Genomic DNA, 24,740 nt, shown 5'->3' on the forward strand with positions numbered 1-24,740 from the left:
CGCCAGTTTTGTTTCTCCTGATAACGACGTCCGCCTGAGTAGTTCCCGCCCGGAGATCCGAATGGGGGACTATTTTACGTCCGGAATATTTTACACGACGGGACGCGATCATCATTTAACCACAAAGTAGAGCTGCATGCCATCGGGAAATATTACGGCTGTAGTTTCCCACTGCTTTCAGCTGTACACATTACCAGCACAGCAAGTCAGTTAATCTAATGTTACAGGGCCAGGTCAGTCAATCATCCAGCCTGTTGCCCATGCCACTACTGAAAAGGCTGCTGCACCTCTTTGGGAACCACTCGTTTGTCTGGACTCTCAACAGATACCCCTTCATTGTGGTTGTACCTTCGGTACGCCTATCTGTATCGCTGAGACACGCAAATCTCCCCACCAACGACACGGTCTTTGGTTCAGGGGGGACCGGGTATTATATTGAAAAATAACTTGGAATTAAGAAATTTGAGTCATTCTCTATTTGTTTCGACCCCTACACCACTGTATGTTATTGTACATGTTATTAACAGTGTATTACTTTGAATCCACATGTGTATGCTAATGATTTATCTATTACTCATCACAGAGAGAGCAACACGCAAATAGGAAACCACTAAAGCTTTAACATTTTATTTCTGTATCTTTGCAAAAGAGAAAAACTGGCGATGTAGTTAATACTGAATTTACGTCAGAATCTACCCTCTGAGCTATAAAGAAACTAAATGAATCCGTAAACAGCTGTGACCGTGGACACTCTCCACCCACTGCCATCAATCATCCACGAACAGCCGCTGTTTTCAGACCGTCCTTCCACAGAAACATCGCTGTTCTTGATAATGTCACTCTGTTTTCTGCTCACATAACGAAAGCAGTTGGGGAAAGAGGGTTTCACTGCTCGGCGTTACATTTCTAGTGATTATAGTGCCACTTGCGATTGGACCGTAATACAACTTTCATGGAATTGAAATAATGGTGGTATTATTATTGTCTAGTTGAACTGTGAATGCCATATACACTGACAAGCTAAAACATTACAACCACTAACGCTGGATGTTCCTGGTGGCGTTGTTGGCACGTGACAAGAAGTACTTAAGCGGAGCAGACAGGTACGTGGCATCACCCTAGCGAAGATAAGGCCTGCAAACGGGGATCCCGTTGAGGCCCTTGACAGAAGGGCAGATTATTATTATGGAGAACGTGTGAACTAGTATCACGAAAATAGCGTGACTGGTAGAATGTTCAATTTTTACTGTCGTGAACGTCTATGGAAAGAGGCAGAAGAACAGTGAAATTGCCACTACGGCTAAATAGTTGGTCATCCACGACATATTACAGAATGTGGGGTTCGGAGGCTTGTATGCTCCCTAAAGTAGGACAGATGGTGATCCGTCGCATCTAAGTCAAAAGAGCACAATACTGCTGTGTTTCGAGGCACACCGTTCATGGTACATTCTTGAGCATGGAGTTCTGCAGCGGGCCACCTCTACGTGTTCACATATTGACTCAACGACAGCGTCAATAAAGATTGCAGTGGACACAGGCCATCGAGTTTCGACCGTCGGTCAATGGAACCTTGTCGGCTCTGGTTTAATCACATTTTTGATACGCTAGGTCGATGGTCGTCTCCACAAAGGTCGTCATCGAAGTGAACGGCGGCTCGAAACGTGCATCGCATCACGGAAGTAGCCTGCTGGGAGCAGTATTATGCTATGGGAGACGTTCTCCTGTGCTTGCATGGGACCTGGGTTAGTAATCTAAGACACACTGTCAGCTGCGAACCACTCGAATCCCTTCATCCTCCACGTCTTCCCCAGCGGCAATGTCATCATTCAGCAGTATAATTGTCCATGTCTCAGAACCAGAAGCTTTATACAGTGGTTTGAGGAGCATTATAGCGAACTCGCAATGTCTCCTCAACAACCAAATTCGCCTGATGTAAATCCTGTGGAACCCATTTATATCACTATTGGCCGCCATCACCGCGTATGCAAATCAGCGGCCACTCATGTACGCGAATTACAAGACTTGTGCGTAGACATCACATGCCACATACCACCACAACCCTACCATCAAACTGTCGAATGACTGATACTCAGAATCAGTGATGTATTTCGTTCCAAAGCGGACAAATAAGCTGTTAAGCAGGTGATCGTAATGTTTTGGATCATACGTGTACCTTGATATTATTCTACGTTATATGAATACTGAGATAGATATACTTCGCCAGTTTGTCATTGTGAGTAGGTATGGTAAAAGCATTGAATTTGAAGAATTATCCATGGACTAGATTTTAGTCCTTCATTAAGAAAAGTAAAGTGCTTTGATAATTTGGAGTCATTGTTAAACTTCTGGAAACCCTGCCATATCTGTATGCGTTACTCAGCATTATAAATATGTATTTCAAAATAGAACATACTAAGTCCCAAGAACACGTTGAAATAAAGAGATGATGGAGTCACAGGTGGCGATCTCTCCTGAGTAGTTAAATTACATATTTATCTTATATGTGGTGGATATCACTGTCATAATCGTTGTTGCTGAGGTGAAAGAGAAAAGATTTCAAGAGCATGTCTGACAATTGTTATAATCAGTTTAGTTTTGACATTGGTGCTAGCTACAAAATATTGTCCCTAAAACCGCGTTACCCTCATACGCCAGTAGAAATCAAACAGTTGCATTTGTTCACTCATTGTACCAGAAAGTAGGTCTATAATGTTTACACTTGAATGTAACACTAACATATCCTTGTACACATAGCTTGACGTGGTGCGAGGCACACTCAGTAAGAAATTAGGACTCATCACGTAGAGTACATACAGAAGATAGTGATTACGCAGTGAAGAACTGAATGAGCAACGAAAATGTACTTATGCCTGTCATAGCTATTTTGACATCATCTCGCTCGTAAAGAGTTAGTATTTTTTTGGGCCAGTAGGTTATTCGTTACACTTTGCAAATGATGGAAACATTTATTGAGATTTTCCTATGCTGATTTAATGAGAAATAATTTTACAAAGCGATTTCCAGAACATTTTCATCAGTAATATCAGGTAGATTTAATCGTAAATATCACGGCTGGAATCTCTTGATGTATTGCACAAATGTGTACAGGAAGTCAGAAACTCCAAAGTCCCCTAGACGGTGGTCCTGGTGGGCCAGTAGGCTGTGGGCCTTCAGTAGGCTGAGGTCCACCAGTTGGTTGGGGCCCTCCAGTTGGTTGAGGACCTCCAGTGGGTTGATCTGTTGGTTCAGGACCCCCAGATGGTATGCCAGGTGGTCCAGTTGGTTCAGGACCTCCAGTTGGTGTGCCTGGTGGTCCAGTCGGTTGGCCTGTCGGGTCAGGACCTCCAGTTGGTGGTCCATGTGGTCCAGTGGCCCCTCAGTTGGGCCAGGAGGACCAGGTGGAGTCTCCTGACTGTGGCATGCTGACACCTGAAGCACTATGGTTTGCCATAAACTACATGATACACTCTCTTTGGAATGTGTAGGTAAGAACAATATGAAAGCAAGATTATGCGATGCAATTCCTAGTATGTGCTAGACACTGGAGCCATATTAGCCTATCTCGGAAAGTGTCACACAGAGGACTGTAGTTTTATTCAGCAACTGTGTACCCACTTATGGAGCCACTTAGGAGTCGTTATAAAGCCCAACTTAGACATTCGGTCGATATGGCTTCATACTTTAGAGGCTCGAGAAACGAGCATCACTGTTGGCATGACGTATTGCTTTTGACATCTTTCTAAAGGAACTTCGTGGTCATCATGTAGAGAAGTAACGAGTATGAGATCTTCCCTAATCTCGTTTAGAATACATATCAGTTCCAAACTTTTTAGAGATAACAAATCAGGTCCTATTATACAGGGTGTTACAAAAAGGTACGGCCAAACTTTCAGGAAACATTCCTCACACACAAAGAAAGAAAATATGTTATGTGGACATGTGTCTGGAAACGCTTACTTTCCATGTTAGAGCTCATTTTATTACTTCTCTTCAAATCACATTAATCATGGAATGGAAACACACAGCAACAGAACGTACCAGCGTGACTTCAAACACTTTGTTACAGGAAATGTTCAAAATGTCCTCAATTAGCGGAGATACATGCATCCACCCTCCGTCGCTTGGTATCCCTGATGCGCTGATGCTGACCTGGAGAATGGCGTATTGTATCACAGCCGTCCACAATACGAGCACGAAGAGTCTCTACATTTGGCACCGGGGTTGCGTAAACAAGAGCTTTCAAATGCCCGCTACATATGAAAGTCAAGAGGGTTGAGGTCAGGAGAGCGTGGAGGCCATGGAATTAGTCCGCCTCTACCAATCCATCGGTCACCGAATCTGTTGTTGAGAAGCGTAAGAAAACTTCGACTGAAATGTGCAGGAGCTCCATCGTGCATGAACCACATGTTGTGTCGTACTTGTAAAGGCACATGTTCTAGCAGCACAGGTAGAGTATCCCGTATGAAATCATGATAACGTGCTCCATTGAGCGTAGGTGGAAGAACATGTGGCCCAATCAAGACATCACCAACAATGCCTGCCCAAACGTTAACAGAAAATCTGTGTTCATGACGTGATTGCACAATTGCATGTGGATTCTCGTCAGCCCACACATGTTGATTGTGAAAATTTACAATTTGAGCACATTGGAATGAAGCCTCATCCGTAAAGAGAACATTTGCACTGAAATGAGGATTGACACATTGTTGGATGAACCATTCCCAGAAGTGTACCCGAGGCCAATCAGCTGCTGATTAATGCCTGCACACGCTGTACATGGTACGGAAACAACTGGTTCTCCCGTAGCACTCTCCATACAGTGACGTGGTCAACGTTACATTGTACAGCAGCAACTTCTCTGCCGCTGACATTGGGGTTATCGTCAACTGCACGAAGAATTACCTCGTCCATTGCAGGTGTCCTCGTCGTTCTAGGTCTTCCCCAATCGCGAGTCATAGGCTGGAATGTTCCGTGCTCCCTAAGACGCCGATCAATTGCTTCGAACGTCTTCCTGTCGGGACACCTTCGTTCTGGATATCTGTCTCGATACAAACATACCGCGCCACGGCTATTGCCCCGTGCTAATCCATACATCAAATGGGCATCTGTGAACTCCGCATTTGTAAACACTGCACTGACTGCAAAACCACGTTCGTGATGAACACTAACCTGTTGATGCTACGTACTGGTGTGCTTGATGCTAGTACTGTAGAGCAATGAGTCGCATGTCAACACAAGCACCGAAGTCAACATTACCTTCCTTCAATTGGGCAACTGGCGGTGAATCGAGGAAGTACAGTACATACTGACGAACCTAAAATGAGCTCTAACATGGAAAGTAAGCGTTTCAGGACATATGTCCACATAACATATTTTCTTTATTTGTGTGTGAGGAATGTTTCCTGAAAGTTTGGCCGTACCTTTTTGTAACACCCTGTATAAAGTGAAGTGCAAAATTAACTCATTATAGCTACAAGGGACTTCCGCCTCAATGAGGAGTTTGGCAGCTGGCCGTAAATGTTTTCTGAAACAGCTGTCAACAACAGTCCCACAAACTTAACGTAAAATGTTGTATCAGTATACTTATTCTGTATGGGATCTCTTAATGGGTACATACGCAACGAAAGGAAGCAGACAAGAAGATTAACGACTAGCATTTTGTCGATGGTGCGTAATTAGAAACGGATCACAACCCCGCATTTATTAAGTGAATCTGCCGAATTTTATCGAAGGCAAGAGCGCGACATTTGATTTAAGCGATTCAGGAGAACAACGCAAAGTGAAATGTGGATGACATGGTGGGGATTTGATTGGCAACGTCCCGAGCGCAATCGCAGTATCTCAACCACTGCTCTCACTGGACAACCTGCATCGGGTTTGAAAAAGTTCTATTTATTTATCGAAAATATAAATTTTAGACCTGCTTCCTCCTCTGAGTTCTACCACTTTCGGCTGATATAAGCTCTGTAGAATTAAGGTCAGAAATACTACAGCTTCAAAAAAAAGTGTGTAAATTATCACATTTTCTCATTTATTTTCCAGAATAGAATGTTATGAACGTAAACATTGGTAGGCGTAAATGCTTATTTTTTCATATACAGCCATCTCCATAGAGGGTATAGACGCGACTGTACTCGTAAAATTATTTGAAGCACTAATTTCAATTTGTATTTTCTCAATGTACAGCCCTTACTACTCACCACACGACATAGTAGGAGAGCTGCCACTGTCGCCCTCATGGTGATGGAAGTGCTGACGCGAGCCCGTGCTGCAGAGCTGTTATAAGGCTCGCCAACGCCTGATGTGGAATACTCGCGATTCCATGACTTCAACAAAGGAAGCGAACAGAGTCTGTAATCCGAGTGAGATAGTGGGGGATCTGGTTGTATCACAAGACCACACGGAACAGCTGGGACGAACTGAACAGCATATTGTAGTCCTTTTTACATTATAGGTGTCTTAACTGCCTGAACACGCTACCTTTGAAAAGGAGAATCCAACCGTGACGAGGTAGCTGTTACGTTTGTATTATGACGTGACGCTACGAAATATTTTGCAAATTACTAGTACAGTGGAAGAGTCAGACTGCGTAGCGCCCCATATAATCGTTTTGTTGCTCTTCAGGTATCACTACTGTCTACGTTTGACAGTGTTCATACTTAGATTAGTAATCACAAGATCAGAAGTACGTGCTTTCATGCACCATATGAATGTCCTGCTCAGTGTGCTAGAGTAGGGCCGAGTGTTACACACTGAAACACATTTAGACTTTCGCTTGAATACAATTTTCTGTTCCTATTCTGAAATTTTGGTATTCACTTGATGTGTTTTCCTCCAAAGTAAGGTACTTCAGAATTGGAAAATCTATTCCAAAGTATAGCCATAACATAGTCATTATAATGTCATACATATATAGATTGCAGCTCTGTGACTTCATAATTGTGAAAAGACTGAAATGAGAAATGCCAATAGAAATATATTAATACTAAGATATATTAGAAATTTTGGTTTTGTTTATCTATTTAAAAATGCATTTTGTAATTAAAATCATAATAAAATCGTTTGATCAGAGACTTCTATGCTAAAGGGTCCAAATGGAAATGAACTCTATATCTGTTGCTGTAAAACAAACTATATGTTATCTCATTTATTTTCACCATTCTGCGGCATATTTTCTTGCCTGGCTGTTGCAGAGTAAGTGAACGTTTCTATATGACTTGCCTTTAGATGAAAAGTATGTGGAAGTGGATTTTAATTATTATATGAAACCTGATAATATCCTATCATAATAACAATATCTTTGTATGAATATTTGTATCATTTTTTTCAGAGACCGTAAATAAAGGATTGGTGACGAATTTTTGGAGGATAGGACGGCCTAACACGTTACGTGTTATTTCGTTTCATATTCAATGTTGCCCAGAAGATCCAAAACGAGATCAAGTTGTCCATCATTTCTTCTCATGCCTAACGTATATTTTTTTCGTAAGAATAATTTAGGTTTGTTCGGTGAATTACCTTCGAACAGTGACATCGGCAGGCACTATAGTGGCTAGATGTATCGTGTCTCATAATTACGTGAATATGTAATTTATATTCGTTGATATTTATCATGAAATTCATTTATATGAGTTTTTTGCTCAGGTTTGCCGTCTTAGACCGTTTCTCTCACCCGTCAAGGACTGCATAATAATTAGTATTTTATTTTTCGTCACATAAATTCTATAGGGAAACGATCAATCACGTACCTGGGAACGAATATTCTATTCAAATTTAAAAGTGTTTAATCGAGAAAATCTTGTCAGTACCTTATTTACACTCTACGTGTTTCATTATTACTCTACTACACACCAATAATAAGAAACATGAATTAGAATAAGAAGAAGAATTATCCAAAATTAGTAATAGGTTGAAGACACTTAGAAATAGAAGCTATTGGTAAGTAACACAGTTCCAATTTTTAAGACAGGGAAAATTACTAAAAGGTTAAAGAAACTCAGTGCATTACGAAGTATACTCTGCATGCACCATTCTCTCCTATGATTCGACTTCTTTGCTGTAAATTTAATTACTCCCTTCTTGTTTAGCGACACTACCGATACACGTTCAAAATGTATTACCTGAAACTCAGATGCCTTGCGTTATGGTACAATGATATGGGCATTGCATGTGCATTCCAAAAAAAAAAAGTCTTTCAGATCCCTGTCCAATCAGACAATTTTATGTTTCCTGTATTTTACCTAACCTGACTTTGGTTTCCATGCGCTGCATGTTTCATGGTAGTGGTCTCTATAGTCTGTATCAGAGAATCATACAAATTTTCCTGTCTGCAGTCTATTCTTGTGGAACCATACAGTACCTGGTATAAAAACGTTTTAACCATGATGTAATTGTTGCTGTAGTTACACGTAGTACTGAGACAACAACTCAAAGGCTGTATTTCTTCTAATTCCATTGACGAAAATTCTGCATATAATATCAATTTTTCATCTGAATGCAGTTAGTTTTACTGGTAATGTGAAAATTATCAAATTGTATTTTGTAGGAATTATATTTAAGCAGTATACGCTGACCTGTCGTTCTCCTTTCCATTCGTATTGTTTTGTCCTTTGCAACGCTTCGGAGCAAGTTCATAAACTCTTAAATGATAAATCAGTATGACTGGTAATAAGTAGAGGTCATATGGTATAACATTGAGTTCGGGATCATTGTTGCTACAGAACCAATTTTTACCATCTACGTTGTCTGTACATGTTCTAGTCGTTCTTACACCGCATTCACCCCTTAGAGAAACATTTCAACTCAATGTGAATTTAGTAGCTAACTTCGGTAAAATTTGGTTATTCTTATATCTTCATTCCTACCAACCGAAATTCGTATTGTTTTTCTCTACATATTAAAGACTTTTTGCTGTGCGATATACGTATTACACATCTGCAACAACAATGGGTTATGAACTTCACCTGTACACTTCAATATTGGTACATGTAATTTTACTATACTTCGTAGCAGTATAGTGTCAGATTTCACATTTTCTTTATCAGAGTTTAATTTCTCATAAAATTTATCAAATTAACCTCTTAGTAGAGTATAATACAAGTCTTTGATGAATTGCATATATAAGAATGTGATATTGTCCTCATGAGGTCGTTCCCTTATGGAGAGTAGGAGAAAGCTATGGAGAAGTCGATGGTAGGTTGGAATCGAAGTACCTTTTTCGAAACAAGAGGGATAAAGTTTTGTGGAAGAGCTTTCAACATCGGTGAAAGCTAATCGTTATGGTTAAGTTGTTTCTCTTGGTTTCATGTTGGTTTGCCATATCTGCACCACTTGCAATTTAACTATACGGGTGCCTGAAAATTAAGTGATAAATAATTACCTGCAGATGTGAAATACGGATATACGACATAAAGAGTAGCACACGCGTTGTTTGTACAAAGTGGGCGCTTGCTATAAGTTATGTTAAGGGGACTAAAGGGTGCCACATGAATCAAATCGCTTCATAGGAAATTCACTATAAGGTCACTGGCGTTAGTGATGGTGAAAAATGGACAATTTTTTTATGATGGCGGTTATTAGAGACGTTCAAGCTGCAGCATGGGCTTCTGTGACAACAAGGTATGGATGCGAACGTATCGGAATTTACATCGTGTGTGCCTAAAATAATGGCATTAAATACCTATATCAAGGAAGGTGGGGAGCCATTTGTGAACAATCATGCAACACAGGTAGAGGACGAGTTTTAAGCAGGGCAGTAGTTGAGCGTGGAAGCCTATCCGGAAAATCATTTCAAGGCTCTCACATAGTATATCAATTCAAAGTCGGAGTGTTTTGACGTAACGTCAATAGCATCGCCAAGTGGCTTACTTGATAAAGATATTGGCTGACCTGACCTCTTCTGCCTGGCCACGGCTGGAATAAAACCTGAAAAACTTACAGTTTGCACATGAAACTTCTGCGTGCTGCAGCGGTAGATACAGCAGAACATTCATCTAACTTATAAAAAGATTTATAAAAAATCGTCCTCCATGTAATGTTTACCTCTTGGACAGGCTACTTCAGTGATGATGCCAAATAAACCCAGTTTGAATTTATGTATCATAGTTACGCACGACTCCAACAGATGAGGGTTCGACGAAATTCCCATTTGTACTAGGAACGTGGCTGCCGGAAGGTAAGTAGAGAATCTCGGGGCGAAACTGAATACTTAATGTTTAACAATTTCTGTAAAATAAAGGAACCAAGAAATCACGTCTTAATGTTGTATAAACTCGCCTTGTAGTATATTCTAACGTATCTCATTTGAAAATTACTTCAAAACAATGTTTAGAATTTTTTAAGTTTTTCAAAGAAATGCTTGCATATTTCCCACTGGGCAGAATAGGATTAGGGAATTTTTGTGAAATTATTGCGTGAACGTAGAAATATTATGAATTTTATCTTAAAACTAAGACATAAGGTTTTTTAACGAACAATTTAGACTGTGGAAAAGGAATCTTCAATAACATCGTTATTAAGAGTAAGAAAATATTTTAATGTCATTTTGAGACATTCTTAATGCTTAATAACCATCAAAATTCTAGCTGTTAGTCTTTCTAACAGTACTCATAAGTCGCAATTTCTTCTTCATTTTCAATGTCTACGCCAGCATATAAATTGTGCGCCCACTTTAAACATTTCAGGCATGCGATTTAGCCCTAATTATAAATGGAGTAAAAGTCCTCGCAGTAGACATATAAAATTCTTGTCCTTCTGATTCACTCTGCTCCATCATCTTCTTCCTCTTATTCTTGTGAAGGCCTTTCATATCTTCTCTTTTGTCCTTTTTTAATTTTGCGTACAGCTATACTTTTAGCTTTAATTTTCTGAATTATTATTATTTTTATTTCGGAAGCAGATTTCTCTGTCCTGGCGAATATGACGTATTTACACCATCTTCTTTTCTTTGCCGTGCTCGCAACAGCATCCTGTAGTTGGCTCTTAACATCGAAAATTTATTAATACGTTAGTTGTTGCAGTGAGCACATTTGATGATTTCTTAACTCTGTAATCCGGATCATTCATCTATTTATTAACATCTTTTCAAGGTTGATTTGCTTACATTGAACTCCTTAGACGCTTTTAACAATCGCATTTCAGAAATTAAAACGGCTGAAATTGCAATTTACACCGATTTAACATCCATTTGGTATCTACCAGTCCTTCTAACGAAATTTCGCACCATCCAAAATGCAAGAGGGAAAAGGAATATGTAGTTTGAAATCTACTTGCATGCAAAAGTGTCGGGGCACAGCAGGACACTATCCCATTCCACCTGTTCCGATGTGGACCAAAGAAACTTTCAGCATAACAACTTTTATAGGGTGTAATAACTGTTGAATTTAAACGTATTAACTACTGTACAGCGAACAGCATGTAATTTAAGGTTACACGTTATGTAGGGGTCTACAGTTGACTGTTAACGGATTAACTTGCGTTCAAGTTCGCCTATGGTTATAAAAACGCCAATCTCAGCGTGAAGGAAAGTCGATCACTTACAAGTCACACTCCAAACTAAGTTAAAATGGTTGCCACACCTTCTCGTCCGTTGAGAGACGTAGTTACATGTCACTACAGCAGGTTGCAGCATTCTCCAGTCTAGTAAAGATCACAATCCCGTCGTGCCCCGTTAACCCATTCTGTCCCGAGCTGTCCAACTGGTAAACGTGTAAGTCCTTCGTAAACCCCATGTAGTGTTATTGCTGCATAAATGTGTTACTAAACGTTTGTTGAAAGCAGATGTGTAATTTATTTACAATTTTTGACTGCAGTGACTCAAGATTTTAATATTTGTAATGACACGTGCAACAATCTGTGGTATTCAGAGAACGCTGCAATGCGGCAACGAGAATCGATGTAGTGACAGCATGAAAGAGCTCAGAGCTGATCGAGAAACCAGCTACAGCAGTCAACATCATAGTGCAGGGCAGTGAGAGAAAGTTTCTGTTGAAATATTCTTTTGGAAGTGTCAGATTTTGTACTACGAGAGAACAGTTTGTTATTCTGCGCATCAAGTGATGCATTCATAGCCAATGGCAGTTGTAAACTAACAAGCAATCATATGGCAAAGAAGTGTATTAAATTTATGCAAATCTTTTATTCATTAATGTAATAAAGTGAACTAATATTTCACATGTTCTGGTTTGATGAACCTTCTCCCAGAACAATCAAAGGATCGTCAGTTATGGCCAGACGAATGTAGTATCGGCTGGTCACAATAAGTTCTCCCCCTTTTCAAAACTCTGCTAATCCTCGGGAATGTATGACAGATCCTTAATAATTCATTCGCTGGAAGAAATGCAGTATTAACAGTACTGCAAGAGGTGTAGATATGGCAAACCAACAGGAATACATTAATCATGACGATTAGCTTTCACCATAGTTGAAAGGTCCTCCGCCAAAATTTATCCCCTCTTGTTTCGAAAAGGGTATTTCATTTACAACCTACCATCGACTTCTGCATAGCTTTCTCCTACTCTCCATAAAGGAACGACCTCATGAGGACAATATCACATTCTTATATATGCAATTCATCAAAGACTTGTATTATACTCTACTAAGAGGTTAATTTGATAAATTTTATGAGAAATGAAACTCTGATAAAGAAAATGTGAAATCTGACACTATACTGCTACGAAGTATTGTACATGTACCAATATTGAAGTATGCAGGTGAAGTTCATAACCCATTGTTATTGCAGATGTGTAGTACGTTTATCACACAGCAATATGTCTTGAATGTGTAGAGAAAAACAGTAGGAATTTCAATTGGTAGGAATGAAGATATAAGAATAACCAAAGTTTACCGAAGTTAGCTACTAAATTCACATTGAGTTGAAATGTTTTTCTAAGGGGTGAATGGGCGGCTAGAACATATACAGACAACGTAGTTGGTAAAAATAGGTTCTGTAACAACAATGATCGCGAACTCAATGTTATACCGTATGACCTCTACTTATTACCAGTCATACTGATTTTATCATTTAAGAGTTTATGAACTAGTTGCTCCGAAGCGTTGCAAAGGACAAAACAATACGTGGAAAGGAGAACGACAGGTCAGCGTATACTGCTTAAATATAATTCCTACAAAATACAATTTGATAATTTTCACATTACCAGTAAAACTAACTGCATTCAGATGAAAAATTGATATTATATGCAGAATTTTCGTCAATGGAATTAGAAGAAATACAGCCTTTGAGTTGTTGTCTCAGTACTACGTGTAACTACAGCAACAATTACATCAAGGTTAAAACGTTTTTATACCAGGTACTGTATGGTTCCACAAGAATAGACTGCAGACAGGAAAATTTGTATGATTCTCTGATACAGACTATAGAGACCACTACCATGAAACATGCAGCGCATGGAAACCAAAGTCAGGTTAGGTAAAATACAGGAAACATAAAATTGTCTGATTGGACAGGGATCTGAAAGACTTTTTTTTTTTTGGAATGCACATGCAATGCCCATATCATTGTACCATAACGCAAGGCATCTGAGTTTCAGGTAATACATTTTGAACGTGTATCGGTAGTGTCGCTAAACAAGAAGGGAGTAATTAAATTTACAGCAAAGAAATCGAATCATAGGAGAGAATGGTGCACGCGGAGTATACTTCGTAATGCACTGAGTTTCTTTAACCTTTTAGTAATTTTCCCTGTCTTAAAAATGGGAACTGTGTTACTTACCAATAGCTTCTATTTCTAAGTGTCTTCAACCTATTACTAATTTTGGATAATTCTTCTTCTTATTCTAATTAACCTTACTGATTATTGGTGTGTAGTAGAGTAATAATGTAACACGAAGTATACTAACTCTTTGGGAGGGAGACGATATCAAAATAGCTATGACAGGCATAAGTACATTTTCGTTGGTCATTCAGTTCTTCATTGAGGCGTAATCACTATCTTCTGTATGTACTCTACGTGCGAAGTGTCCTAGTTTCTTACTGAGTGTGCCTTGCACCGCGTCAGGCTATGTGTATAAGGATATGTTAGTGTTACATTCAAGTGTAAACGTTATAGACCTACTTTCTGGTACAATGAGTGAACAAATGGAATTGTATGATTTCTACTGGCGTATGAGGGTAACGAGGTTTTAGGGACAATATTTCGTAGCTAGCACCAAAGCCAAAACTAAACTGATTATAACAATTGTCAGACATGCTCTTGAAATCTATTCTCTTTCACCTCAGCAACAACGATTACGACAGTGATATCCACCACATATAAGATAAATATGTAATTTAACTACTCAGGAGAGATCGCCACCTGTGACTCCATCATATCTTTATTTCAACGTGTTCTTGGGACTTAATATGTTCTATTTTGAAATACATATTTATAATGCTGAGTAACGCATACAGATATGGCAGGGTTTCCAGAAGTTTAACAATGACTCGAAATTATCAAAGCACTTTACTTTTCTTAATGAAGGACTAAAATCTAGTCCATGGATAATTCTTCAAATTCAATGCTTTTACCATACCTACTCACAATGACAAACTGGCGAAGTATATCTATCTCAGTATTCATATAACGTAGAATAATATCAAGGTACACGTATGATCCAAAACATTACGATCACCTGCTTAACAGCTTATTTGTCCGTCTTTGGAACGAAATACATCACTGACTCTGAGTGTCAGTCATTCGACAGTTTGATAGTAGGGTTGTGGTGGTATGTGGCATGTGATGTCTACGCACAAGTCTTGTAAATTCGCGTACATAACTGGCCGCTGATTTGCATACGCGGTGATGGCGGCCAATAGTGATCTAAATGGGTTCCATAGGATTTACATCAGGCGAATTTGGTAGTTGAGGAGACATTGGGAGCTCTCTATAATGCTCCTCAAACCACTGTATAAAGCTTCTGGTTCTGAGACATGGACAATTATACTGCTGAATAATGATATTGCCGCTGGGGAAGACTTGAAGGATGAAGGGATTCGAGTGGTTCGCAGCTGACAGTGTGTCTTAGATTACTAACCCAGGTCCCATGCAAGCACAGGAGAACGTCTCCCATAGCATAATACTGCTCCCAGCAGGCTACTTCCGTGATGCGATGCACGTTTCGAGCCGCCGTTCACTTCGATGACGACCTTTGTGGAGACGACAATCGACCTAGTGTAGCAAAAATGTGATTAACCCAGAGCCGACAAGGTTCCATTGACCGACGGGCGAAACTCGATGGCCTGTGTCCACTGCAATCTTTATTGCCGCTGTCATTGAGTCAATATGTGAACACGTAGAGGTGGCCCGCTGCAGAACTCCACGCTCAAGAATGTACCATGAACGATGTGCTTTTCTATTTACCTAACTTTGAAACACTTGTGTGTGCAGCAGTATTGTACTCTTTTGGCAGAGATGCGACGGATCACCATCTATGCTACTTTACAGAGCATACAAGCCTCCGAACCCCACATTCTGTAAAGTGTCGTGGACGTCCAACCATTTAGCTCGTAATGGCAATTTCACTGTCCATCTCCCTCTTTCCATAGACGCACACGACAGTAAAAATTGAACATTCGACCAGTCACGCCGTTTTCAAGCTAGTAGTTCACACGTTCTCCGTTATAATAATCTGGCGTTTGTCAAAGAGGTTTATCTCAATGGATTTCCCCGGTTGCAGGCCATATCTTCGTTAAGGTGTTCCGCTTAAGTACTTCTGTTACCGCGTCAGGTGCTCACAACGCCACCAGGAACATCCACCGTCGCGGTAGTTAGTGGTTATAATGTTTTAGCGTATCAGTATATATGGCATTCACAGTTTAATTAGACAATAATAATTCCACCATTATTTCAATTCCAAGAAAGTTGTACTACTGTCTAACCGTAAGTGACACTACAGTCACTAGAAATGTAACGCCGAGCAGTGAAACCGTCTTTCCCAGCTGCTTTCGTTGCGTGAGCAGAAAACGTAGAGTGAGATTATCAAGAACAGCGAAGTTTCTGTGGAAGGCCGGCGTAAAAACAGCGGCTGTTCATGGATGTGGTGGCAATGGGTGGAGAGTGCCCACGATCACAGTTGTTTACGGATTCATTGAGTTTCTTTATAGCTCAAAGGGCAGAATATGACGTAAATTCAGTATTAAGTACATTTACAGTTTTTCTCTTTTGCAAAGATACAGAAATAAGATGTTAAAGCTTTATTTTCATAGTGGTTTCCTATTTACTTGTTGCTCTCTCTGTGAAGAGCAACAGATAAATCATAAGCATACACATGTGGATTCAAAGTAATACACTGTTAATAGCATGTACAATAACATACAGGGGTGGAGGGGTCGAAACAAATAAAGAATGACTCAGATTTCACAATAACAATTTATTTTTCAATATAATACCCGGTCCCCCCTGAACCAAAGACCGTGTCGTTGGTGAGGAGATTTGCGTTTCTCAGCGAAACAGATAGGCGTACCGAAGGTACAACCACAATGAAGGGGTATCTGTTGAGAGTCCAGACAAACGTGTGGTTCCTAAAGAGGGGCAGCAGCCTTTTAATTAGTGGCATGGGCAACAGGCTGGATGATTGACTGACCTGCCCTTGTAACATTAACCTAACGGACTTGCTGTGCTGGTAATGTGTACAGCTGAAAGCAATGGGAAACTACAGCCGCAATTTTTCCCGATGGCATGCAGCTTTACTGTGTGCTTAAATGATAATCGCGTCCCCTCGTGTAAAATATTCCGGAGGTAAAATAGTCCCCCATTCGGATCTCCAGGCGGGAACATCTCAGGCGGACGTCGTTATCAGGAGAAACAAAACTGGCGTTCTATGTATCGGATATCCCTTAATTGGGTAGGTAGGTTAGAAAATTATTAAGGGAAATGGATAAGTTGAAGTTAGATATAGTGAGAATTAGTGAAGTTTGGTGGCAGGAGGATCAAGACTTCTGGTCAGGTGAATACAGCGTTATAAATACAAAATCAAATAGGGGTAGTGCAGGAGTATGTTTAATAATGGTCAGCGCGGGGTAGCAGCTCGGTCTAAGGCGTGTTGCTACGGTCCGGGCGGCTGCCCCCGCCGGAGGTTCGATCCCTCCCTCGGGCATGGGTGTGTGTGTCGTCCTTAGCGTAAGTTGGTTTAAGTTAATTAAGTACTGTGTAGGCTTAGGGACCGATGGGCTCAGTAGTTTGGTCCCTTAAGAATTCACACACATTTGAACATTTTTGTTTAAGAATGAATAAAAAATAGGAGTGCAGGTAAGCTACTACGAACAAAATAGTGAACGCATTATTGTAGCAGAGATAGACACGTAGTCACGCCTATCACAGTAGTACAAGTTTATATGTCCACCAGCTCCGCATATGACGAAGAGATTGAAGAAATGTATGATAGATAAAAGAGATCATTCAGATAGTGCAAGGAGACGAAAATTTAATAGTCATGGGGGACTGGAAATCGATGGTAGGAAAAGGAAGAGGAGGAAAATTGGAGTTAAATTTGGAATTGAGTATAAGCAATGAAAGAGGAAGCCGCCCAGTAGAATTCTGCACACAGCATAACTTTATCATAGCTAACACTTGGATTAAGAATCATGAAAGAAGGTTGTATACGTAGAAGAGGCCTGGAGACACTGGAAGGTTTCAGATTGACTATGTAACAGTAAGACAGAGATTTAGGAAACAGGTTTTAAATTGTAAGACATTTCCAGGGGCAGATGTGGACTCTGTCCACAATCTATTGGTTAGGAAGTGTCGTTTAAAACTGAAGAAACAGCAAAATGGTGGGAATTTAAGGTGATGGGACCTGGATATACTGAAAGTACCAGAGGTTGTAGAGAGTTTCAGTGAGAGTATTGGGGAACGATTGATAAGAGTGGGGAAAAGAAATACAGTATAAGAAGAATGGGTGGCTTTGAGAGAGGAAATAGTGAAGGCAGCAAATGATCAAGTAGGTAAAAAGACGAGTGCTAGAGAAATCCTTGGGTAACAGAAGAGATGTTGATTTATTTGATGAAAAGAAAACATATAGAAATGTAGTAAATGGATTAGACAAAAACGAATACAAACGTCTCAAAAATGAGAGCGATAGGAAGTGCAAAATGGCTAAGCAGGGATGGCTAGAGAACAAATTTAAGGATGTAGAGACATACATCACTAGGGGTAAGATAGACACTGCGTACAGGAGAATTGAAGAGACTTTTGGAGGAAGAGAACGACCCATATGAATATCAAGATTGGAGATGGGAAACTAGTGCTACGAAAAGGCGGGAAAGCAGGAAGGTCGAAGGTGTATGTAGATGGTCAATACTAGGGCGATGTGCTTGTGGACAGTATTATGGAAATGGAAGAGGACGTAGATGAAGATGAAATATGAGTTATGATACTGTGTGAAGAATTTAACAGAGTTCTGAGAGACCTATGTCAAAGCAAGGCCCCAGGAGAAGACAACATTCCATTAGAACTACTGATAGCGTTGAGAGAGCCAACCCTGAAAATACTATCCTGTCTGGTGAGCAAGATGTATGAGACAAGCGAAATACCCTTATACTTGAAGAAGAATATAATAATTCCAATCCCAAAGAAAGCAGGTGTTGACAGGTGTGAACATTGCCAAACTATCAGTTTAATAAGCCACAGCTGCAAAATACTAAAACGAATTATTCACATCCACAAAAACTGGTAGAATCCGACCTCGAGGATTATCTTTTTGGATTCCGTAGAAATGTCGGAACACGTGAGGTAATACTGATCCTACGACGTATCTTAGAAGATAGATTAAGGAAAGGCAAACCTATGTTTCTAGCATTTGCAGATTCAGAGAAAGCTTTTGAGAATGTTGGTCGGAATACTCTCATTCAAATTCTGAAGGAGGCAGGGGTGAAATAATGGAAGTGAAATGATATTTACAATTTGTACAGAAACCAGGTGGCAGTTATAAGAGTCGAGGGGCATGAAAAGGGAGCAGTGGTTGGGAAGGGAGTGAAACTGGATTGTAGCCTATCCCCAATGTTATTCAATCTGTATACTGAGCAAGTAGTAAAGGAAACAAAAGAAAAATATGGAGTAGGAATTAAAATCCACGGAAAAGAAATAAAAACTTTGAGGTTTGCCGATGACGTACCAATTCTGTCAGAGACAACAAAGGACGTGGAAGAGCAGTTGAAGGGAATAGACAGTATCTTGAAAGGAGGACATAAGATGAGCGTCAGCAAAAGCCAAACGAGGATAATGGAATGTAGTCGAATTAAATCAGGTGATACTGATGGGATTAAATTAGGAAATGAGACACTTAAAGTATTTTGAATGAGTTTTGCTATTTGGGGAGTATAAAGGATATAAAATGTAGACTGGCTATGGCATGGGAAGCGTTTCTGAAGAAGAGAAATTTGTTAACATCGAGTATAGATTTAAGTGTCAGGAAGTCTTATCTTAAAGGATTTGTGTGGAGTGTAGCCATGTTTGGAAGTGAAACATGGACAATAAATAGTTTAGACAAGAAGAGAATACATACTTTCGAAATGTTGTGCTACAGGAAAATCCTGAAGATTAGATGGGTAGATCACATAAGGAATGAGGAAGTACTGAACAGAATTGGGGAGAAAGGAATTTGTGTGCACAACTTGAGTAGAAGAAGGGATCGGTTGGCAAGACATGTTCTGAGGCATCAAGGGATCACCAGTTTAGTATTGGAGAGCAGCGTGGAGGGTAAAAATCGTAGAGGGAGACCAAGAGATGAATACACTAAGCACATTCAGAAGGATGGAGGTAGCAGTAGTTTTTGGAGATTAAGAAGCTTGCACAGAATAGAGTAGCGTGGAGTGCTGCATCAGACAACAACAACATAATACTCGGCACACTAATCCGCATAGATAACAAGCAGTGACGATCAGTCTTCAGTGGTGCGAGGCTTTGAGCGCTGGTGCGTTGTACTTGCGCAAAAGCACTCCACACACCAATATTCCGGGCCTTTTTTTCTTTATCTCTTCTCTCAAACGACGCAGGAGGGTTTAGTAGTATGATGCATTGATAGTTACGCCATTATGCAAGTAATCCACCATAACTACCCTTTCTGCATCCCAGAAGACCGATGAGATGACCTTACCAGCTGATTTTTGCACGCAATATTTCAATGGCGTAGGGGACGAAGGATGTTTTCAATGTTGTGGCTATTGTTTTGTGGTGAACCCAACTTTTATCCATCGTCACATACCTAGCAAGAAAGCTGTCTTTATTCACTTGAAATTGTCAAACGATTTCTGCACAACAGTACACATGCTCCCGTCTCTGATTCAGGTCTTTTGGGACTCACTGAGATGAAACTTTCCACATTTCCAAAATATCCACAACAATGTGATGAACACTCCCATGGGTCATTCCAAATGTGGTTTCAATGTGCTGCAACGTTGTTTAGCAATCCTGCAAGTTTGTATCATGAACTGCATTCATTTTGTCATCAGTGGCAATGGTGACAGGCTTTCTGCTGCTTAGCGCATCTTTCTTTGCTTGAAGTCGTACATCCTGTTTTTCACTGTTGCATAAGATGGAGCAGCAAAACTAACAAAGCTGGAGCCGCAAAATTTGGCCGGCATACACACAAAGCATCACCATAAAAGTAAGTCGTGTTGTGTGTGCGAAACATTATGGTAACTATCTCGGGCTGGAAACTTTTCGACCGTCGCTGGTAATTAAAATTCACAAAGCGCATATTCATAAAGACAGAAAAAAGAGACTCACATTGGGAAAGTGTCTGTTGCTACCTCTTCAACCTAGTTAGGAAATTATTTCGTCCTCTTATCTCCCGAATTGCTAGTATAGTGGATGGGTGCCAGGAGGTGCTGTATTAAAACTCGGCGAGAACTTTCCAAATGATTTATTTATTTCCACTACAATGCTCCATTCAGCTCGGTGCGCATCACTTGGCCCTGCAATGCTGAGGGAGTACCCCAGCGGGCTATGTAATGCAACGCTGTGTAGTGCCGGCCATGTACGTCAGCGGAGTGCGTCATCGTCAGGACGCTGCAGTTGAATCAGTGGTCTGAGTCCCTGCCGACTCAGCACTACTCAGTGAGGGCCGCAGGTGGCCAGCTGTGTCCTTCTCCTCGCCGGCGTGGCTGAGATCATGGTGACCAACAAACGCCCACTATCCAGAGTCTGTATCTGTGGCCCTCGCCTCTGAAGTCTCCGGTGAGTGTCGGGAGCCGAGATGACTGCCTTTTTTGCTACACTAGGTCGATTGTCCTCTCCACAAAGGCAGTCATCAAGGTGAATGGCGGTTCGAAAAGTGTTTCGCTTCACGGACGTATATTGATGGAAGCAGTATTATGCCTTGGGAGACATTCTCCTGTACTTGCATGGGCCCTGTGTTAGTAATCAAAGACACTCTGACAGATTCGGACCACCTGCATCCCTTCATCCTTCACGTCTTCCCCAGCAGTGATGTCATCATTCGTCAGTATAATTATTCATGTCTAGGAGCCAGAACTGTCATACAGTCATTTGAGCGGCAATATAGCGAACTCACATTGACACCTCAACGACCAATTTGCCTGATGTAAATCCTATGGAACCGATTTAGATAACTACCAGCCGCGATCACCGCGTATGTAAATCAGCGGCCCGTTATTACACGAATTACATGACTTGTGCGTAGACATCAAATGCCACATACCACCACAACCCTACCATCAAACTGTCGAATGCTCGATGCCCACAATCAATGATGAATTTCGTTCCAAAGATGGACAAACAAGCTATTAAGCAGGTGATCATACTTTTTAGGTCATAAATTTGACTTGATATTATTGTATCTTAGGTAGACATACTTCGTCACTTTGCTGTTGTGAGTAGGTATGGTAAAAGCATTGGTTTTCAAGAATAGGCCATGGACTACATATTACTCTCTCATTAAGAAAAGTAAAGTGCTTTGATAATTTGGAGTCATTGTTCAACTTCTGGAAACCCTGCCATATCTGCATGCGTTACTCAGAACTGTAAAATTTCAAAAGAGACCATACTAAGTCCCAAGAACACATTGAAATAAAGAGATGATGGAGTCACAGCTGGCGATCTCTTCTGAGTAGTTAAATTACATATTTCTCTTTTATGTGATGGTAAATCTCTGCCATAACTGTTATCGTTAAGGTGAAACAGGAATACATTTCAAGAGCATGTCTGACAACTGTTATATGCAGTTTAATTTTGACAATGATGCTAGCTGCCAAGCATTGTGTCTAAAATCGTGCTACAGTCATACGCCAGTAGAAGTCATACAATTTCATTTGTTCACTCAAAGTACCAGAAAATGCGTCTACAATGTTTTTACGTGAATGTTACGCTAACATATCCTTGGATACCTAGACTGACGTGGCGCATGGCACACTCATCAAGGAATTAGTACACCTCATCACATAGAGTACACACTGAAGTTACTGATTACACAGTCAATAACTGAATGAGTTATGAATCTATACTTATGTCTCTCATAGCTTTTTTGGTATCAAATTCATCCCCCTCCTAAGGAGTTACTTTTTTTGGCAGTAGGTTATTCGTTACGCTTTACAAATGATGGAAACATTTATGGAGATTTTTCTATTCTGATTTAATGAGAAATAATCTCACAAAGCGATTTATAGAACACTTCCATGTGTATAATCAGGTAGAGTTAATCGTAAATATCATGGCTGAAATCTCTTGATGTTTCGCAGAAACGTGTACAGGAAGTCAGAAACGCCAAAGTCCCCTACATGGCGGTCCTGGTGGCCCTGGTGGACCAGTAGGCTGTGGGCCTTCAGTAGGCTGTGGCCCACCAGTTGGTTGGGGCCCTCCAGTTGGTTGAGGACCTCCAGTGGGTTGATCTGTTGGTTCAGGACCCCCAGTTGGTGTGTCAGATGGTCCAGTTGGTTCAGGACCTCTAGCTGGCGTGCCTGGTGGTCCAGTTGGTTGACCTGTCGGATCAGGACCTCCAATTGGTGGTCCAGGTGGTCCAGTTGGTGGTGGCTCGTCAGTTGGTCCAGGAGGGCCAGGTGGAGTCTCTTGACTGCGGAATGCTGACACCTGAATTACTATGGTGTGCCGTAAATTACGCGATACATTTTCTTTGGAACGTGTTCTCAAGAACAATATGAAAGCAAGATTATTGGAAAACATTGCAATTCCTAGTATGTGCTAGACACTGGAGCCATATTAAGCTTTCTTGCAAGGTGGTACACAGAGAACTGTAGTTTTATTAAGCAACTCTGTACCCACTTATGGAGCCACTTAGGAGTTGTTATAAAGGCCAGCTTAGACACACGGTCAATGAGGCTTCATAGTTTAGGGGACAAGAAACGAGCGTCACTGTTGGCATGACATATTGCTTTTGACATCTTTGTGGAGGAACTTCGTGGTGTAGAGAAGTAACAAGTATGAGAACTTCCCTAATCTCATTTAGTACACATATCAGTTGCAAGGTTTTCAGAGACAACTAATCAGGACCTATTATATAAAGTGAAGTGCAAAATTAACCCATTATAGCTACAGGGGACTTCCCCTCAAAGAGGAATATGACAGCTGGCCGTTAATATTTGCTGAAGCAACTTTCAACAACTCTCTCACACACCTATTGTAAAATGCTGTATCAGTATGCTTATTCTGTATGGGATCTGTTAATGGGTACATACGCAACGAAATGAAGAAGACAAGAAGATTAACGACTAGCATTTTGTCGATGGTGCGCTCATGAGCGATGAATCATAACCCCAGATTTATTAAGCGAATCCTCCCAATTTTATCGAAGGAAACAGTGCGACATTTGATTTAAGCAGTGCATGAGAAAAACACAAAGTGAAACTTGGATGAGCGGATGGGGATATGATCGGCATCGTCCCGAGTTCCATCCCAGTATCTCAACGACAGCTCTCACTGGACAACCAGCATCGGGTTTCAAGAAGTTCTATTCATTTATTGAAAATATAAATTTTAGAGCTGCTTCCTTCTCTGAGTTGTGCCACTTTCTGTTGCCTTGAGTTCTGCAGAATGAAGATGGGAATTAATATAGCATCCCCAAATGCGTGTAAATTATCACGTTTTCGTATTTATATTCCAGAATAGAATATTATGAACGCAAACATCTGTACAAGTAAAAGCTTATTTTTACATATACAGCCGTCTCCGCAGAGGGTGTAGTCGTGACTGTAGCAGTAAAGTTACATGAAACAGGAGTTTCTATTTGTATTTCGCAATGTACAGTCCTTACTACTCACCACAAGACACAGAAGGAGAGCTGCCACTGTCGCCCTCATGGTGATAGATGTGCTGAGGAGAGCCCATGCTGCAGAGCTTTTATAAGGGTCGTCAACGCCTGATGTGGAGTACTCGTGATTCCGCGACTCTTGAACAAAGGAAGCGAACAGAGTCTGCAATCCGAGTGAGATAGTGGGGGATCTGGTCGTATCACAAGGCCACACGGCACAGCTGGGACGAACTGAACAGCATATTGTCGATCATTTTTTCATCATAGGTGACTTAATGCCTGGAAACGCTACTCTCGAATGGGAGAATTCAACAGTGACGAGGTAGCTCTTACGTTTGTATTATGAGGTGGCACTATGAAATATTTGGCGGCTTTGGAGAGCAGCGGAAGAGTCAATCTGCGCTACACTCCACATAATCGTTTTGTTGTTCATCACTTACCACTAATATCAACTTTTGACAATGTTATTAAGTGTTATTATTTTTCTTAGGTTACAGACAATATACCGAGACAGTAAGTTTTTCC

General features: G+C 40.7%; 1 protein-coding gene across 1 annotated transcript; it reads right to left on the minus strand.

Moving 5' to 3' along the window:
* Positions 1-3,066: 3,066 nt before the first annotated feature.
* LOC126152120 (cuticle collagen 2-like) lies at positions 3,067-24,292 on the minus strand. Its single transcript, XM_049915986.1, has 3 exons — positions 24,226-24,292; positions 22,729-23,046; positions 3,067-3,437 (listed from the first exon to the last, which is right to left on the minus strand). Exons 1-3 carry the CDS (start codon positions 24,290-24,292, stop codon positions 3,067-3,069), a joined length of 756 nt encoding a protein of 251 aa, XP_049771943.1.
* Positions 24,293-24,740: the final 448 nt, after the last annotated feature.

Source organism: Schistocerca cancellata, chromosome 2 (genome assembly GCF_023864275.1).
Source record: "Schistocerca cancellata isolate TAMUIC-IGC-003103 chromosome 2, iqSchCanc2.1, whole genome shotgun sequence".
Classification (NCBI taxonomy): domain Eukaryota; kingdom Metazoa; phylum Arthropoda; class Insecta; order Orthoptera; family Acrididae; genus Schistocerca; species Schistocerca cancellata.

Excerpts from the sequence above, each read along its gene's own strand:
- LOC126152120 (XM_049915986.1), bottom strand. The coding sequence starts at position 24,292 with ATGGGCTCTCCTCAGCACATCTATCACCATGAGGGCGACAGTGGCAGC. Across the intron at positions 23,047-24,225 it reads CTCTCCTTCTGTGTCTTGTG|TAATTCAGGTGTCAGCATTC; the intron begins GTGAGTAGTAAG and ends GGCACACCATAG. Across the intron at positions 3,438-22,728 it reads AGGGCCACCAGGACCGCCAT|TGCTTCAGGTGTCAGCATGC; the intron begins GTAGGGGACTTT and ends GGCAAACCATAG.